This window comes from Drosophila serrata, unplaced genomic scaffold, assembly GCF_035046125.1.
Source record: "Drosophila serrata isolate PLE 108 unplaced genomic scaffold, ASM3504612v1 contig_204, whole genome shotgun sequence".
Classification (NCBI taxonomy): domain Eukaryota; kingdom Metazoa; phylum Arthropoda; class Insecta; order Diptera; family Drosophilidae; genus Drosophila; species Drosophila serrata.
The window spans coordinates 324,610-341,657 of NW_028257102.1; the positions used below are offsets into that span (position 1 = coordinate 324,610).

The window sequence follows — 17,048 nt, forward strand, 5'->3', positions numbered from 1 at the left end:
TTGTTTACTATTGCATAAATAACTGAAGTCAATCAAAAAAAACTAAACTATATTCAGCGTTTCCATAAGAAACTCCAAAGTGTTAACAAAATGAAGTAAAAGAACTCTGAGGAACTTAGGAGAAACTCTCGCTTATTGGACTCTTGGATGATAACATTATTTTGGACAGTTTACCTGTTTACCTGTTCACGCATTTGTACATACATATATTCAGCTCGATTTTCCTGAGAAATTTTAGCCGTTTTCTTCTTGGTTCCTCCAATGGTTTTCCCTTTTACCACAGGATCTGCAGCATCAATGTTGACCAGCTTTCTTTGCGGTTGTTGAAGACCTTTTAAAGCCGAATACATTTGCAATTGTTTTTGGATCCCTCGAAGGTGTGCTTGAATCCTCCATATATTGTATGTATTATTAATTGTATTATGGAGGAGGACTCAAGCTCACCTTCGAGGGATCCAGAAACAGATATATTCGGTTTTAAAAGGTCTTTAAGAACCGCAAGCAAAGCAGCTCAACATTGATGCTGCAGAACCTATGGGAAAACGGAAAGCCATTAGAGGAACCAAGAAGAATACGTCTAAACTTTCTTGAGAAAATCTAGCTTTATATATGCCTGAATAGGTAAACACGACTGCACGTAACATACAATCCAAAATAATGTCAATATGCAAGAGTTCAGTTCCGCCTAAGTTCCTTCGAAATCTTTTACGTGATTTGGTTTCACACTTTGAAGTTTCTTATGGAGACGCTTAAAATCGTTCAGTTTTCGGGTATTTATGCAATGGCAAGCAAATAATTAAAAAATAAATAAAACTAATTCCAAACGTCAAAGAAGTATGTAGATTTCTGATTAAATTTAACTTTTCTATTTGTCTTTTTCAATTATTTTATTAATTTGAAATAAGTAAAGTATCGATGGACTACCGAGTTAACAGAAGGTAAGCGCTAGTCAATTTATATTTGTAAGAAATTTAGCTACAATTGAAGAAACTTCCTTTTAAAATCAATTTAAGTTGTTTGTTTTTTTTTTAGTGCATACAAAATAATTAATTTCAATGGCCCGAACTGTTTGGAGCACTCTTTCAATCGTTTTGATAAGATGCCTCGAAACTTGAATTCAAGTTTCTAGCGAACTCCTCAGTTAATTAAAATTAACTTTTCTCAAATGAAACAAGATAATGGTGCCTAATGCATACAGAGTTTCTAAGTTTATTTAAGCGTAAGTTAAAATAAAACGTAATAAGCTGATATAACATAATTCCAGCCTTAAACTAAATTCAATCTTTATTTCAGTATCTCTGAACATGTCTCAAAACAAATTCAAAGGTGGTTATTTTCATTTAACAATCTTCATCGTTAGATACAAAGCTCCGATAGCCAAGGGAAATCATTTTTTAATCTCTTCTTTAAAGAACCTTTGTGTGTCGAGTAAATTGGGTTAAGCTCAGCCCACAGAATTAAGAGATTTTTTGGGGCTTGTCCGTCTAATTGATACGTCTGCGGTTAAACAAATGTTGGGTGTAATGCTTAATGCTGAAAAATAACTTGGTTTCACTAACTTTTACATTTAAATCATACTCTTTTTTAATGTGAAAGTAATCTGATACATACTAGTTGTGAAACTCGTTAAGTTTACTTATGCCAAGTCTCTAGGTTCGGCAACTTCTAGAGGCCTACAAAAATAACACTTAAAGCCTTCAGCTGCGGCACATTTATGCAGATTTTGTACGGTTTAAAAGCAGATATATGAATGTACATATATGTGAACATATCTTATCTGACTGCACCACCCACCCACGCAGGGCCACACACAACACACACACCACACACACACATTGTGTCCACATAAGTTGTGGTACTTTACGGCCAGGCCTGTGTCAATATAGTTATGAAAAGATGCACAGGAAAAAGTCGAACCAAAACATGTTTAAAATTGTATAGAGAAATATTGAATATTTCACTAAAATGGTATATTTTAATTTTGGGTACTTTCTAACTCAAATTTTTAAATCCTTTTCTTGATTTTAAATCACTTAAATTATTATACAGATTATATATATTTTTCTCTGTGCTTTACAGAAGATGTAAACTTGAGGTTGGTGCCGATTTAGAGATGGAATAAGATGCAATAATATAGTATGTGACGCCCCACCAACTCCCTGCCAGCTCCCCGACCATTTAAGAACTTGGCCAAAACCAGTTGGAGATCACGTAAGAAGTGACCGAGAACGACCCACGTCAAAAAGAAAGAAAAAAAGGGACACGGCCGCAATAAATGCAATTGGGAAGACATGGCAGTCAGTTGGTCGATGGGGATCCTATAGGATCCTATATGGAGGATAGGATATGTGCCGTCTGTCAGTCCTGACTGAATGGATGCGCGTCGAGTGCGCCGGGTCCATGACAACCTGCAATCAAGCGCCAGCAGGCATATCCAACGGATTGGACCACAGAATCAATACACCGAAAAAAAATGGAGTGTAAAGCGAGTTCTATGGAGTTTTCCCCATAATTCAGTAAGAATAAGATTAACTTAGTGCTGGGAAATATTATATATTTTTAACAGGAACCCCGAGATATCTCAAGATCAGATCCTCATCTCTTACAATTGGTTTTTTCTGTGCATCATCATCATCATCATCAGCTGCATGCAACCGAGAGCGTAGGCCAGGCAACATTCAAGCAATGAGCAGACCTGCAACATGCAGCAGACAGCGAACACAACTGCAACAATGCTGCGACATTTGCACGGGCTTTAACTTAAATTATGCGCCAAACAAATAAGGTCTCGCCCAGTACCAACTCTGGAGACCCAGCCCCATAATGATGCCATGAGGCCATCTGCAAGTTCTCTTACTGTTACAACACGCAACAAAAATAAATTTCAAAAAGAAAAATACAAATATTATAAATAAATATAAAAGATAGATAATGCCTTTATTTGTATATAAGAAACTGTTGTTATAATTAACATTTATTCTTATAAATCTGTTAAATATGTTTTAATTTCTGTATATATTTTTCCAAGTGTAAGACAGTGGCTGGGATGTCGCCAGTTGGCGCAAAGTCACGGTCGCCACAGTTGTCATTTCTTTTGGCTGCAGTGGGGTTCCCCCCTCGAGCGGATGGCAGAAACAACAATGCCAGCAACCGCAAGAAACAATTAAGTTGGACCGACACAAAAAGGAGGAAAGCAACGATCAACAAGTCAGTTGGATCAGTGTGCTATATATGCAGACAGCAGCATATTGAGAGGAAGCTAAATAATAATTGCATTCAATTGAAAAGCATTTCAAATTAAAGCCTGAAGTTACTAAAAAAAAATAAAATTCCTTTTTTAAAGTTGTAGTAAAGTTATTTCATTCTTTATATTTCTTTTCTAATTCTACCACTCATTTATCTATCATTTCCTTTATTTTTAAAATCCCAGATACTCTAGCAAAGCTAAAAGCAAGTAACTATTATGGAAATAATTTAATTCTTATAGAGTACTTTACTTAGCCCGAAACAATCAATGGCCCCGATAAAATGTCTTATCTGGGACATCTAACAGAGGGGAACCAGTACCCGGATACCTTTGGATCAAACATCTGCCCCGGCACGAGCCAAGCGTCATTAACAAACTTCTGGATGTGGCAGAGGGCAGCTTTTTTCGATTAAGTGACAGGTTAAATGCTAAACCATAAGTTTTGGCCACAAGCAGCTGGCAATCGCCGAGCACGAGCCACAAAAATTGCAGCCGGCCAAGAGCAGAAGCCAGGAGACTGCACAGTGAAAAAGATTACAGCATCTTGATATTAATTAAAAATTTATTCCTAAGCAGTTTTGGTTAAAAACAAGGGCAACATTTAAAGCTATATTCTCTATTTGAAGTGAAAAACACAGATGATTTGGTTGGTGGTGATATTTTTCCCGGTGCAATGACCGAAGAAGCCAAAAGACAGGAGACAGCACTCGAAACCGGTTCCAATGCTCCCACAGGCACCTTCTGTCCGAGGCCTGACGACGTGCGTCGGGCAACCATTAGTCGCAATCTTTGGGCAATTGTCGCTGATTGTCGTCGTCCGTTCTGCCTTGGGCTCGTTCCCAGATGCAGATGCCCCGATGCAGATGCTTTTCGCAGTGGCAGACACAGTTTTGCGGTTGCAAATGTCGACCGACCTAGCTTGATTAGCTAAAAGTGCGTGCGAAATCCAAATAGGGAAGCTTCTGGGGCAATTGTCGGTCTCATCAATTCATTGAGTTCTACTTGTACCGAAAGGTTTATTTATGTACCTAGAAGAAATAACTATGGCATACAAAAAAATTTATCTTAACCATAAAATGCCTTTATTAAATATTATTATTCGAAGATTTTCTCTTATTGTAATATTCCAATCTGCAACTTTCTTAAAATGATTTCGAAAAGATAAATGATTTCATACGCAAATAAAAATCTATTTGGTTTCGATTTTCTGGATTTTAAATTACGCGCCTACCAGATCTAGGGCTGAAAAATCCATTTCCGCCGAAGAATATGGCAACGCTTATGTCACCAGTGCTTATAAGCCCGTTACGATCCCTTTTTGCTCGGCTTCCGGTTTTCCACAGAAAATTTTGTGTTTTCCATGTACCACACAGGGTTGCGAACCCAACTTAAGCAATTTTATCCAGGAACCATTTCCTTGTAAAGTATGGCAGCGCCAGTGTCACGAACAATTTGTTATCGATTAAAGTGTGACCAACTGCCGCGAAAAGTGAAATTCCATAGCTATGTATTTACGTATTTGCAGCTCTAATATAAATGGTTATATTAGCGATTGAATATAATAACAAACCCTGGTAAAAAAAAATAAAAAAGAGCGGGCAAAAATGCGATCGCGATCGAATGGAGGGCTGGTGAGTGCCCCTGTCAGCACAAGAAGTGGTCGCAGTAGCGCGAACACAGCAGGAACAACAAGAAATCTGACCCGCGGCAGCGTTGGACAGATCAAGACAATAGCAGAGTCTCGCCTCAGTCCCCAGAAGCGCCCGCTCCCGCCAAAATCTGAGTACGAGAAGTTCTACGAAAGCGTCTTTCTGGGCAATGAGGAACAAGCGGTGAGGTAATAATTATATTAATTTATACAATGTTAATATTTGTATAAACTGCAGGAGGAGGAACCAGAAGACCAGGAAGTTAGTACTGGTACCAAGCGACCCCTACATGCTCTGCTAAACGATGAGGACTCACTGGCGGAAATGCAGCGACCTTCAAAGATTCCTGCCGTTAGAAAGACCTCTGAAGTTGTGCAAAATCCAAAGAAGCAAATGATTGCAGCAAAAGACGAGGTTATCCGGCAGATCAATGGCCCCTCATCACCGGTCAAGCAGCCAGCCATCGCCTCGTCAGCGAAGAGTATACACCAGAAGCGGCATGATAGATTCGATCAATTGTACAATAAAACTGAACGCCACACCTGGCAAGACGACGCCATCCAAATGCTGTTGCAGCTGTGGGCACAACACATAAAGGGCTTGCGCGGCACCATGAGGAATACGGTTATCTACAAGGAAATGGAGAAGCAAATGAGCCAATTTGGACCGAGCCACTTTGAGATCAAAACCAAAATGGATAATATGTCTCGAAAATATCGGTAATGAAGCTATAAACGACACCATGTAGAAATCATATACATAATTTATATACGAAACTTTTACAGTGTGGAGGCTGAGAAATATCGAGAAAGCGGAGTGCCATCCAAGTGGCCCTATTTCCACAAAATTCAATCACTATTAATAGGAACCAAGGCCGTCGATGTTTTTGAGGAAATGATGTTTGACACTAATACCGGTAACTATACAAAATACAATACAAATAAATTAGTCATCAAATGAAATCCCAATCCTATACAGGTGCTTCAAAGTTCTTCGATCAGGATGATTCCGATGATGACGAATTGGAATCGCTGAGAGGGGAATATTTAGCAGAGGATTCCACAGCTAATGATACTCAGTTTGAAGAAGATGTAGAGAACAAGCACAATCTTGAATATCTCTCTAATGAAATCCGTAAAGACAGCCTGCACTCTCCCTCTCCAGTAATACCAGAAGCAGACGATTATGATGATGACGAGGTGGAGAGAGAAGTTGAAGAGCAATTAAACTACAGGGAGGATACACCAGAAGCGGAATACATAGTAGACAATCATACGAAGAGGAAGAACGACACTAAGAGACGCACAGATCGAATGCTAGAAATTGAAGAGGAGAAACTGGTTATCGAGCGCGAAAAGCTTAAGGTCATGAAGGAGGCATTGCAAGAGCTGTCCGCATTCCACAAAGATCTAATGAAGTTGATAAGAACCAGAAAGTAAATGTTATGTTTCACCTATGTATCTATAAATATATTTCATAATATGCTTAAGAAGTAATGTTAGAATTGTTTTCAGACTATATTAAACTAAGATAAAATTAATAAAAAAAAAAATGTAATAAAAATGAAGCCTCTCAAAATTTTTCGATGGTTAAATTGCCTGTTGAACCATATACATACATATTTATACCTCTACAGGGTATTATAAAGTTAGTCAGAATCATATACAGTATATATATTCTTGATCAGCATTAATAACTAAGCAATGCCATTCTGTCTGATTATAAGCAGACTAGTCCCTCAGTTTTAAAGCTACCTTAATGAAACTTCGCAGTTAGCCTTCTATATACTCTCACTCGTATATATGTCGAAACGGGCTAGATCGGACGACTATATCGTATAGCTGCCATAGGAACGATCGGAAAATTTTTAGAAAATAATTTATAACTTTTCCATTTTTTAACTTATTTTCATAAAATTTTAGTAAAAGCCATATTTTATTATTCTATAATATTGGTTTTAATTTGATTCAAATCCGATGACTATATCATATGGCTGCCATAGGAACAATCGGAAACTATTTAGAAAATAATCTATAACTTTTCTATTCTTCAACGTTTTTTCATAAAATTTGAGGTAAAGCCATATTTTATTATTTTATAATTTTGGTGTAAATTTGATTAAGATCGGACAACTATATCATAGAACCGATCGTTAAACGTTTTGGAGACAAAAAACTGCAAGTGGAAGACTATACATTTCATACTTATTGGCGAACGATTTGGAAGTAGGCAATACATTTTTTAACAGATTTATAAATAATTTATGGTCTAAATGCAATCTGCAAGGGTATAGGTTACTTTATTTTTTAATTTGATTTCAGTTTAATTATAAAAACAATATTTAATTTCAGTTTATTTTTCGACCCAGTGCTTGTTCACGGGCTAAGGGCTGCCAACTTGCTATCTCAATGGAACGACGAGGGCTGCATTTGCTTGTTATTGTTTAGTTTTTTACTTTCAACCTAAGCGGAATGATTGAAGCGGCGTCGTTACAAAATCATCCAAAAGAATCCAGGAACGAGATCTTGGTGAAGATCCTTAGCGGCGAGTACTGGTTGCTGCGAAGACATGAGCGCAGCACCGTATGGCAGGTCTACCGACAGATCGTCCGCTCCGATGGAACCAAGTTGCGGGATTACTACCTTTGCACTGGCTGTAAGCGTCTCATGACATCCACCGATACCTCCAGCCTGCGCTCCCACACCTGTCATGTGAAGTACTTGCAACAGAGAGCCAGTGCCAGGGCGCAAGATTTGGAACAAAAGGTATGTCCGTCCCAAATCCCAGTCACATGAGTTTGAAAAAGTCTCTTACCGGCAGTGAATCAACTATGCTAGGTCAGGAAGCATTCCGGCCATCACATCCATTGGTCCTACAGAGCAACCAAGACGCTGCTTGAGCTGTGGGAAAACAACATAGAACATTTGCAAAGTGGTCCTACGAGCCAGGCCCAAATATTACGTGAAATCGCCAAAGAGATGTATCACTTGGGCTTGAAGCCGTCTGACATTAAAATCAAAATGGATAATCTTAGGGATCGTTATAGGTAAGAAACTTACCATACAAAAAGTAGGAAATCTTTAATCTATGATGTACATATGCACATTTCAGCCGCGAAGCCGAACGGCAGAAAGTTTCCGGACGGCCGTCCAAGTGGCCACACTTTCATGAACTCCAAAAGTTACTCAATGCCTTGGAGGAAACTACTCCTTCCAGTAATTCTGTAAAGGAAGAAAATCGCTCCCCGGACATGGAAACAGATGGGTCAATAGCTGAAGATGAGGTTCAAGATGTTATTGAAGCATTGCCTTCTCTGGAAACCTATGAAGAGGAGCTCGATCAACAGCACTCGCCACCCAAGCACATGTATGAGGCTGAGCGCGGGAAGGCTAAGCGGTTTATGGCTATCCGGGAGGAAAGACTGGCTTTAAAAAAGGAAAATTTTACGAATTTTCAGTCTTTTATGAAAGAAATTATGACGTATAACAAAAACCTTTGCCAGGTGCTTTGTGACGACGAATAGAATAACTCATTTAAAATTAAGAATTGCTTTAGTTTATAAGCAGATAAATAATTAAACCAATGAAATAAGTTTTGTAATTGTAAATTTCCTAGTTCTATTTCGCCAGACCGCAGTCGGGTTAATGTTGTGATTGTGTAGCCCTGGTGTACCGGTGCTGCCAACTCGGTGAACGCCATCGCGGTTGGATTTGCCATGAGCGTCAACATTGGGAGCAGAAATATGTTTATAATAAATGCTCCCGACGAGGAGGAGAAGTGCACCGAAGCACAGCTGGACATTCTGCTCAAGATCAACACGGGCGAGTACAGGCTGGTGAAGAAGAACAAGCGCAGCTCCGTGTGGAACGTCTATCGGGAAATTGCCCGCTCCGATGGAACGAAGCTGAAGTGGCGCTACTTTTGCCTGGGCTGCAAGCGGGTTATGCAGTCTTCTGGCGGCACCACCTCCAATCTGCGCATCCACAAGTGCCATGTGCGATATCTTAAGCAAAATGGTGGAAGTCGGAGTCCCTCTGGCGACCCCTCTTACCGCTCTCCTTCGCCCCGCGCAGCACCAGCAGCATCACAGACGCCACGCAGCCAGCAGAGTACCGAGCAGCGAGCACCGGTGGCAATGGTCAAGAGAGCACCAAACTTTGCATCACAGTTTGAGCAGCTTTACGAAGTCAGACCGAATACGCTTAAAAAGTACACCGACATGGAGGACGATACGGAAGAGAGTCATCTGGAGGAAGAAGCGGATGACGCAGACCAGATTGTAAGTGCGACGTCCAGATTAGCAGAATCACCTTCATATATTTCAATCCACAGATCGAATCTGAGCGCATCCTGGAGCCCACGTCCTCGCCACCCAAGCCACGCCCCTTGTTAAAACTCTTTTCGGAGGACTCATGGTCTTGTGAGCCGGAACTGGACCCAGAAGAGCCAGAAGAGTCCGTGCTGGATGAACAGACGCCGATTGAACTCGACCACAACGACATCCAGCAGAAGCCTGTGGACGATTACAAGGAGGAGATACTCCAGCCGAAGACACTAGCAACTAACAACCAATTCAATGCCAGCGCCCTTTCCGAAGCGGAATGCTATGCCAAATCCTGGGCACATGCCTTTCTGCGTCTGAGCGATGAGCAAAAGTTCTACGCGAAGCGATCCATAGACGAACTTCTAGTCCTGGGGCGGCTGGAGAAACTTAGCATTTCGACGGTGACATCGTTAACAACAAACTTGTAGCAATATAGTATAATATAAATATCGTAAATATCCTATATCCCTAGCCTAAGACATCCTCATTTAATTTTTGCCGATTTAATTTTTTACTTTAAGCTAAAACGTACTTTTAAGTTAGTAAAGACTTTTAACTTTGTAAACTATCCAAACCAAAAAATCTTGATTTTTAAAACAATAAATTCTTAAAATTTGTTTTTAATTGTAAACTGTTCAATTAAGTTTTAAACAAGGAAACTGACTTCGAAGTTTGCATTAAATTACAGGATTGAATCTAAAATCGATCTTAACTAAGCTAAAAATATTTAATTTACATATCAAAGTTTCTAAATCTCATAAATATGCCTAAAATTTATTAATTTCAATTCGAAAAGGTTTTCTATGCTAGTTTTTTATTAACAAATTTGCATACTTAATTTAATATTTTTAGAAGTTTTTGAAAAAATGACGACGTAACCCCTTAATCTTTTTTTGAAAAAATTTGAACCATTTATTTTTCAGCCGGACCTAGCTAGGTCGACTCGGATTTTGATGCTGATCACTATTTCACACCTTTACAAGCTTCTGACTAAAATTAAAATATCCTGGAACGGCATTATTTGGTAATACTGTATAAATTCGATGAAAACATCGATGTTTCTCAAATTTTATAAGTCGTTATGAAAAGGATATACAAACTTCGGAACATTTCCACAAGCTATGACACAAAATTCAGAAAATCGCCTTTTAAAGAAAATACTTAACTAAGCTCAAAATAAACTACTACAAATTTGTTTTTCAATTTTTTTATTTTTTCCAATACGTTTTTAAAGTTTTTTTTTTTAATTTTTCTTTTGGTTGCCATCTTGCATTTGTTGTATATATTTTTTGCTTTGCTTTTACAGTTTTTTTTTGTTTGTTTGCTGTGAATTACATTTCTTCATCATTCTTGTTGTGGTTTTTTTTCTGCTTTGCTTTGATGCTTGATACATTAAGTCGCCTGTTCTGGTAGTTCTCTTTCTTTCTTTCGGATGAAATTGATGTATAAATGGGAAAAGATGTGGTTTGTGTGTGGATATACATTTTTAATCATATCTTTAATACGAGAAACTTAGAGTTACAACGCTACAACAACGTTCGAGGATATCCAAAATAAATTAATTTTTAAATAAACAATAAGTTAAATTTGGACTGAGAGCTGATTATAAGTTAATTATCAAGACCAAGGCGTATTTAAATTTATTATTATTTTTTTATCGCTGTTGTGTTTCATATATAATAAAATTCGACAGACATGATAGAATTGGTTTAGAATTTGATACGACATTTCCAAGTGACAGCTGTGTTGTTGGATGTTGCATTCATTTCACCCTATGAAACAAGACAAAAAGCATAAACAAACCGAAAAAAAGACGCGGTGGCCCATTTAAGCTAACTCTGATGGTATTGGTTGCTCATCTTCTAAATTGCAGCGGTTGTTGTTTATTGTTATTGATGATGTTGCGAATGCTGCGCTTCTGATGCTGCTGCTACTGCTGATATTTCGGGCGGTGCGACTGGGTCCATCCTAAGCAGTGCTCTCTGTGGTTGTATTTTGCAGTTCTTGAGCGCCATTCTAGGGGTTTCGTAGTGAACAATTTGTTGGATAAAATATAAGGATAAATAAACAAACATACAATAAAATCAAACATTTAAACTAAAATCAGAGAAAAAGCCTCTCGAGTGTTAAGGTTTCCCTTTTCCCTTTGTTATTAGTTTCGTTTAGAGTGCGACAGTGGTTGTTAGGTTGGTTAATTAAGCATTTTTAGTTTGTTATTTTCTTATATTCTCAAGTGTGACCACCACCCTGCTTGTTATTGTAGATACTGTTGCCGTTGTTGTTGTGGTTGTTAAGTTTGCCGCAGATGCTGTGTTATCGTAGTATTTCATGTGTTTTGCTTTGGCAAAAAGATGTTTCAAGTTGTTCTCCTGTCGTGTGATTAGTTCATTACCTGCTGTGGCGGCTGCTGTTCCAAACCACCGCCAGGGCCATTCGGTTTCCGATTCTGGCGACGTGGACGTGGCTGTTGAGGGCGTGGTGGTCCCTGCTGGCCTTGAACTAAAATAAAATAGAATAAATTAATATTAAATTAGTTTAAATCGATATTAAGCTAATAATTTTGCCAGGAAATGGTTAATCCATAGCTCAATTAATACTCACTATATTCGCCGCCATCGCGACGTGGTGGCGGTGGTCCATTATTGTAATTGCGCCGGAAGAAGCGCCTCTGGGGTCCACCCGGTGGTCCGCCACCCCGACGCGGTCCTTGTCCTTCACCCCGCTGCAGGCCTTCCTGATTCTGATCTAGTCCGGGTTCGGCACTGCTGCCATCACCGCCGCCCAGGCCGCGTCGTGGTTGGCGCGGATAGTAGTTGTTGTAGCGGCGTGGGCCACCGGGAGGACCACCCGGGCCACCCGGACCTCGGGGTCCACCGCGTGGTGGTCCACCCGGGGGTCCACCGCCGGGCGGGCCGCGACGGAAGTTCTGGCGTGGTTGGCGCGGGCCAGACTGCAGCTGCTGCGGCTGCCCGTCAACGGACGGCGGCTGTTGCTGCTGCTGTTGGACCGGCGACGCCAGCTCGTCGCCTTCGTCTCCCTGGCCGGGCTCCTTGCGGCGGTTCTTCTTCATCCAGGGGCGGAAGTTTCGTCGCTTGTCCGCAGCGAACTGACTGCCCCTCACCGGCTCGCCCGATGGTCCGGTCACATTGGCTGCCTCATTGCCCTTCTCGCCAATGACTACGTCGAACTCAACGACCTCACCATCGCCCACCGAGCGGACTGCCTTCTTCGGATTGTTACGGGCAATAGCACTCTGGTGCACGAAGACGTCCTCTTTGGTGTCGTTGCGATTGATGAAGCCATAGCCGCTCTTCACGTTGAACCACTTGACGGTGCCGGTGACTTTGGTGGCTGCAAATTAATGAAATAGTTAATAAGGACTTTTAAAAAGGGGCTAATGGATGGCATTAATAAAGTTGTAATAGATCGATATTTGTGCAATAAATCGATATTCCGTTGATATATCGAAGACTTGAAAATAAGTCAGCTGTGAAAGTCATGTGCCATGTGATCATGTGATCAAAACAAAACAAAAATCCGCTTTGGTAAGAATATGTTTTTTGGGCATGTTTAAAATTTAAATCCTTATTAAAATTTCGGCCTTTAAGAAACCACTGTCTTTGGGTCTAAAATAACGGAAATACACCCAGCAACGTTTTGAATAAGTTTTCAATTATTTTAAGCATTGGTTCATTAATCGTGTATCATTACTGCTACCAAAAAATATGATTCAATGAAGGAATATCCAAGGATCCGATCCTATTCGATCGTCTTTAAACCCGAGCAGAAGCACATGCTGCCTTGCTGCCGCTTTGCGAGTGTGTGTACAAATAAATGTACCAAAACAATGAACACACACAACCGGCTGCGCGCGCACCAACAAATTGGGTTGCTCTAGCCGTGTGTGGGCGGGGGAGGTGCGCCGCCGCCGCCGATGAGGGGGTGGGTGGAGATGGAAAAAGGCCAGACCGGCAAAAGGCAGAATTTTCATTTCGTTTGCCGGCGGCGTGAACACTCGCTCATACATATATATGTATGCGCCTTTTGCCGCACAAAATGGCCGACGCGCGTATATTTTAAGACCCAAACACACACACACGCACACACGCTCTTACAGGCATGTTTCTTCTTTTTTTCGTTCCTTTCATTGCTATTTTGGTAGCACCAGCCGCCGCCATGTGTTCGCGTATGAATGAAAGGGGGACTGCGATTGGGATTGGGACACGGATCGGGTGCACTGCACACTCGATGGCTTACCGATGACTTCCTTCGGCGGCGGAGCGGGCTTGCCCTGCTGTCCCTGCAGCTGCTGCTCGTCCTGCGGCTCATGCTCCAGATCCTCCGGCAGACTCTGCTGCTGCTGCTGCTCCGGCTGCTGCTGTTGCTGTTCAGCGGCCAGCGGCTTATTCTCAGCATCGGCCATCGCTCACTCTCAGTTGTTGGTTAAAAACGAAAAGCGGGAAAAGCAAAAGGCCGTTGTTGTTGCTGCTGCTGGTGTTGTTGTGTGGATGCGAGTGCCGCAACAAATTGTCCGTTTCCCTGCTGTTCTTCGGGGTGTCTGCTGCGCTCGGTCGCAGTCGGTGGCGTTCACTCTCAACTGCCACTACCACTTCTGATGTTGTTTTTGAGTGTGATCTTAAACACTCGCCACTCGCAGGGTTTTCTTTTTTGGATTTTATTTTGTTCGCTCCGGAAGTGAAACTTGACAGCCAGCGCCAGGGCTGCTTGGGGCCTATCGATAGTGTTCGGCCACAACTTGGGTCGTATCGATATATATATCGATTGTCCCATCGCTAAAGTGGCTGTTAATGATTTTGAATATATTTAAATTACAAAGTTCTATTATTGAAGATATCAAGCATTATTAATTGGCTTTATTATCGATGCTAAAATGAGTTAGTTGGTTAGATAGAAGACAAAAGGGGTATAGAAATATATAACATATCTTTTTAGACACGGGCACAAGTATTTTATGTGGTAGTCATACTTTGTGGTATAGTCTCTGCTAAAGTTCGAGTGGTTCTTCACTTCCAAAAATGATGAACCTGCTCCAAGGCGAATCCTACACAGCTTAGGCCAATACCCACGAACCAGAGATAGAAGGCTCCCTGCAGTATATCCAGGGTGAGGACCACCCGCTTCTTGCGGCGCACAGCCGGCTCAGTGGCCGCTGGATCCAAGTCAGTCTGGTCCCCCAAATCCTCGTAGAACTCCTCAGCATTCGGCGAAGTCCCATCCCGGGAAAGCAGATCCATCTGGCGCCAGTGCTCGAAGAAGCCGTGTTCGTGGTAGCCGGTAAACAGCGTTTGAATGCGATGCAGGAAAGGGGATCCGCGAGGCAAAATGTAGGTGCACAGCATGGATCGCAGGTACTCCTTGACGATGTGGTAGGCCGGTCGCTCCGCCTGGGCATTGTAGGTGAGGGCCAGGAAGTCCCTGGCGTGGAAGTCGCGCATGATAAAGGCCGACCGTCTGTCCCGCCGGCTGAGGTGGAGCTGGTAGTAGGAGCTGGACAATCCGAGGGGCAGCTGGCGACTCCGGCTCTCTAGCAGGCGGTATAGGTCTTCAGAGAGTGTGGCCCGCACCGCATCGTACATGGTAGTCACAGAGTAAATACGGACGTCCAGCTGTCCGAGGCCCTCCAGCTGGTCCAGTTGCGCCTCATAGCTGGGACGCACAAAGCCAGACTCCAGCTTGGCAAAGTAAATGGTGGTGAGGACGTAGCTAAAGAGGATCCAACCCATGAGGAAGGTGCGCATCGAGCTGAACGAGGAAAGCCGGTTCGCCGGCTCTCCGACGTGCGTCTTGCAGAACATCTCGAGAATCTCATACCAGGTGGCCTCGAACTGGATGACACCCCTACGGGGTACTCGCTTTTGGAGGCGCTGCATAAGCCAGAAGATCAGCACCACTATCAAGAGGGTGACCAGAAGCAGGTGCCACACGGAGCGCCGGAAGACGTGCACGAATATCAGGTACTCCGGCTGAATCCCAGAAGCCGGGACCACCAGGTACAGGATGCGACGGGTTTGCGGATACAGCACCTCCACCTCTGGCCAGATGCAGTCCAAAACGAAGCGAGAATTTGGTCCAAAGTGGGTGTGACCGCTGACCAGATCCTTGACCGCACCCGTGTAATTTCCGCCTGGCAGGCAGCGTCCGTAGGACTCATTGTCCTCTGGTAATACATAGGTTACCGTGGCATTCAGCATCCGGGCAGTAACCCGAGCAGCCACACCATCCACTGCCTTGTAACCAGCAGTCTCCACGGGATACCTGGGTATCGCAATCAGAGGATCTGCGAACATGGAGAAGCGCAGTGGATAACCCCTTAAATTCCCCATCTTATCGGGATAGAGTAAGCCCTCTCCCGTTCGCTGTACCACCTGGAGACCCCCAAGGGCAAAGGGATCAAAGTCAAAGATGCCATTATCCCTGCTAGTGATGGCCAGTCCGTAAAGCAATTGCTTGGTCCAGCAACTACGGAAGAGATCTAGGAGTTGATCCTGGCCAGCATCGGGCCAGATAAATAGGTACTTATGCAGATGTTTCCTTGGCTGTCGAGGATTGAGCATGTCCATGATGCGACGAACTAGGGAATCCCCCCTTTTGCCAGCTGGTATGTGAAAGATACTCAAGCTGTCCGTGTTGCGAAGCGGCTCCATCTCGTGGCTTTCAACATTCCGGGTGACCACGGGCAGTTTGCTGCCCACACAGCGATGCAGCTCCAACTCCAGAGCGGAGTGACCCGGATCCAAGGCACCCGGACAGCTGGAACAGCGATACAAATAGGTGATCTGAACATTTTGCTTCACGGCCAGACGACAGGCAATCCCGGCCAGCGAACAAATCCCGGACAGAGAGTTTAGCCACAGCCAAAGGCTGAGCAGGAAAGTAACCGAAGACACCATTTCCTCAAAGGCAACTAACCCTGTTCCTTTAGACGGTGAGCCGGCAACAACCTGTGGCCCTAGTCCCTAGAGTGTCGTAATCCCCAATTACGACCCCAGGCATTGCGTGAGTGGCTCGTTACTGCCCAATATTGGGCAAACGTTTGAGTTAACAAAGTTAATCAAATTATTAATTCAAGTTCAAATAAGTATATATTCGCAGTATCTTCCTATATGCAGTATTGATTAGAAACTGAAACACCTGAACTAAGTTAGGGGTTAATTAATACGTAAGTTGATAAGCTGTTGTTTTGTGCTGAATCTGAAGATTCCTGTTTGTATACCCTTCCAAGGAGGGTATTCCAATGTTAGTCAGAATCTTGTTACGCTGCGAAGGATTTCAGACCCTATAAATCATATATATTCTTGATCAGCATCAACAGTAGAATCGACCTACCATCTCAGAGTAAAATACAATTTTCACCAAGTTTTTTTAAAATTTTTGTACATCGTTAGAATATTAAAAAAATGGAAACAAATTCGAAATAGTTTAAGTCTTAAATAGAGTATGTAAATTTGTTAGCTTTTCGAATTAAAATCAATCCTTTTTTGGATTAGTTATGAGTATTTTAAATTTTGACTTGTCGAATATATTGTCAGGTGCGATTTCATTATTTCCACCATTATTATTATTATTTATTAATTATTTTACTTAAATCTAATAATGTAATATGATAGCAAAGTAATAAATAAATAAATATTTTAATTATTGAGAATATATAGGTTTCTTAAAGATATATATTTTAATAAAAACAATGAGTCATAGGAACAGATGCGTTTCGCTATATTCTAGATTAAACTACGACTATGGTTCATGTCCCTTGTTCTTTGTTGTCTATTTTTTGTTCTTTTTGTTGTTCCAGCCAAATATTGCCATA

At 41.9% G+C, this 17,048-nt stretch overlaps 5 protein-coding genes and 2 long non-coding RNA genes across 10 annotated transcripts; 4 read left to right on the forward strand and 3 right to left on the reverse strand.

Annotated features, from left to right (window-relative positions):
* The first annotated feature begins 46 nt into the window (after nucleotides 1-46).
* On the forward strand, nucleotides 47-3,006 carry LOC110178930 (uncharacterized). Of its 2 annotated transcripts, XR_002319357.2 has the most exons (4): nucleotides 729-938; nucleotides 1,033-1,219; nucleotides 2,080-2,516; nucleotides 2,567-3,006. It is a non-coding gene; the product is annotated as an uncharacterized LOC110178930 (long non-coding RNA). The 2 variants fall into 2 exon arrangements; XR_002319358.2 differs by lacking the exon at nucleotides 1,033-1,219 and having other exon boundaries at nucleotides 47-938.
* Nucleotides 3,007-4,689: 1,683 nt separating this feature from the next.
* vers (versatile) lies at nucleotides 4,690-6,459 on the forward strand. Of its 2 annotated transcripts, none has more exons than XM_020946223.2 (4): nucleotides 4,690-5,079; nucleotides 5,134-5,615; nucleotides 5,682-5,812; nucleotides 5,875-6,459. In XM_020946223.2, the coding sequence occupies exons 1-4, from the start codon at nucleotides 4,852-4,854 to the stop codon at nucleotides 6,333-6,335; spliced, it is 1,302 nt and encodes a 433-aa protein (XP_020801882.2). In that variant the 5' UTR covers nucleotides 4,690-4,851; the 3' UTR covers nucleotides 6,336-6,459. The 2 variants fall into 2 exon arrangements, with proteins under 2 accessions (XP_020801882.2, XP_086685523.1); XM_086829397.1 differs by having other exon boundaries at nucleotides 4,691-5,079; nucleotides 5,137-5,615.
* Nucleotides 6,460-7,176: 717 nt separating this feature from the next.
* LOC110178919 (uncharacterized) lies at nucleotides 7,177-8,081 on the reverse strand. Its single transcript, XR_015270853.1, has 2 exons — nucleotides 7,956-8,081; nucleotides 7,177-7,899 (listed from the first exon to the last, which is right to left on the reverse strand). It is a non-coding gene; the product is annotated as an uncharacterized LOC110178919 (long non-coding RNA).
* ssp (sunspot) lies at nucleotides 7,276-8,503 on the forward strand. Of its 2 annotated transcripts, none has more exons than XM_020946200.2 (3): nucleotides 7,276-7,661; nucleotides 7,734-7,942; nucleotides 8,008-8,503. In XM_020946200.2, the coding sequence occupies exons 1-3, from the start codon at nucleotides 7,368-7,370 to the stop codon at nucleotides 8,417-8,419; spliced, it is 915 nt and encodes a 304-aa protein (XP_020801859.2). In that variant the 5' UTR covers nucleotides 7,276-7,367; the 3' UTR covers nucleotides 8,420-8,503. The 2 variants fall into 2 exon arrangements, 1 of the variants encoding a protein (XP_020801859.2); XR_015270852.1 differs by having other exon boundaries at nucleotides 7,304-7,661; nucleotides 7,717-7,942.
* Nucleotides 8,332-9,841, forward strand: LOC110178917 (uncharacterized). Its single transcript, XM_020946199.2, has 2 exons — nucleotides 8,332-9,175; nucleotides 9,229-9,841. The coding sequence occupies exons 1-2, from the start codon at nucleotides 8,612-8,614 to the stop codon at nucleotides 9,646-9,648; spliced, it is 984 nt and encodes a 327-aa protein (XP_020801858.2). The 5' UTR covers nucleotides 8,332-8,611; the 3' UTR covers nucleotides 9,649-9,841.
* A 570-nt stretch (nucleotides 9,842-10,411) lies between these two features.
* yps (Y-box binding protein ypsilon schachtel) lies at nucleotides 10,412-13,962 on the reverse strand. Its single transcript, XM_020946173.2, has 4 exons — nucleotides 13,478-13,962; nucleotides 11,822-12,571; nucleotides 11,613-11,719; nucleotides 10,412-11,236 (listed from the first exon to the last, which is right to left on the reverse strand). Exons 1-4 carry the CDS (start codon nucleotides 13,641-13,643, stop codon nucleotides 11,189-11,191), a joined length of 1,071 nt encoding a protein of 356 aa, XP_020801832.1. The 5' UTR covers nucleotides 13,644-13,962; the 3' UTR covers nucleotides 10,412-11,188.
* A 228-nt stretch (nucleotides 13,963-14,190) lies between these two features.
* Ir68b (Ionotropic receptor 68b) lies at nucleotides 14,191-16,131 on the reverse strand. Its single transcript, XM_020946156.2, is given in 1 exon segment — nucleotides 14,191-16,131. A coding segment is annotated over 1 exon segment (1,941 nt).
* Nucleotides 16,132-17,048: the final 917 nt, after the last annotated feature.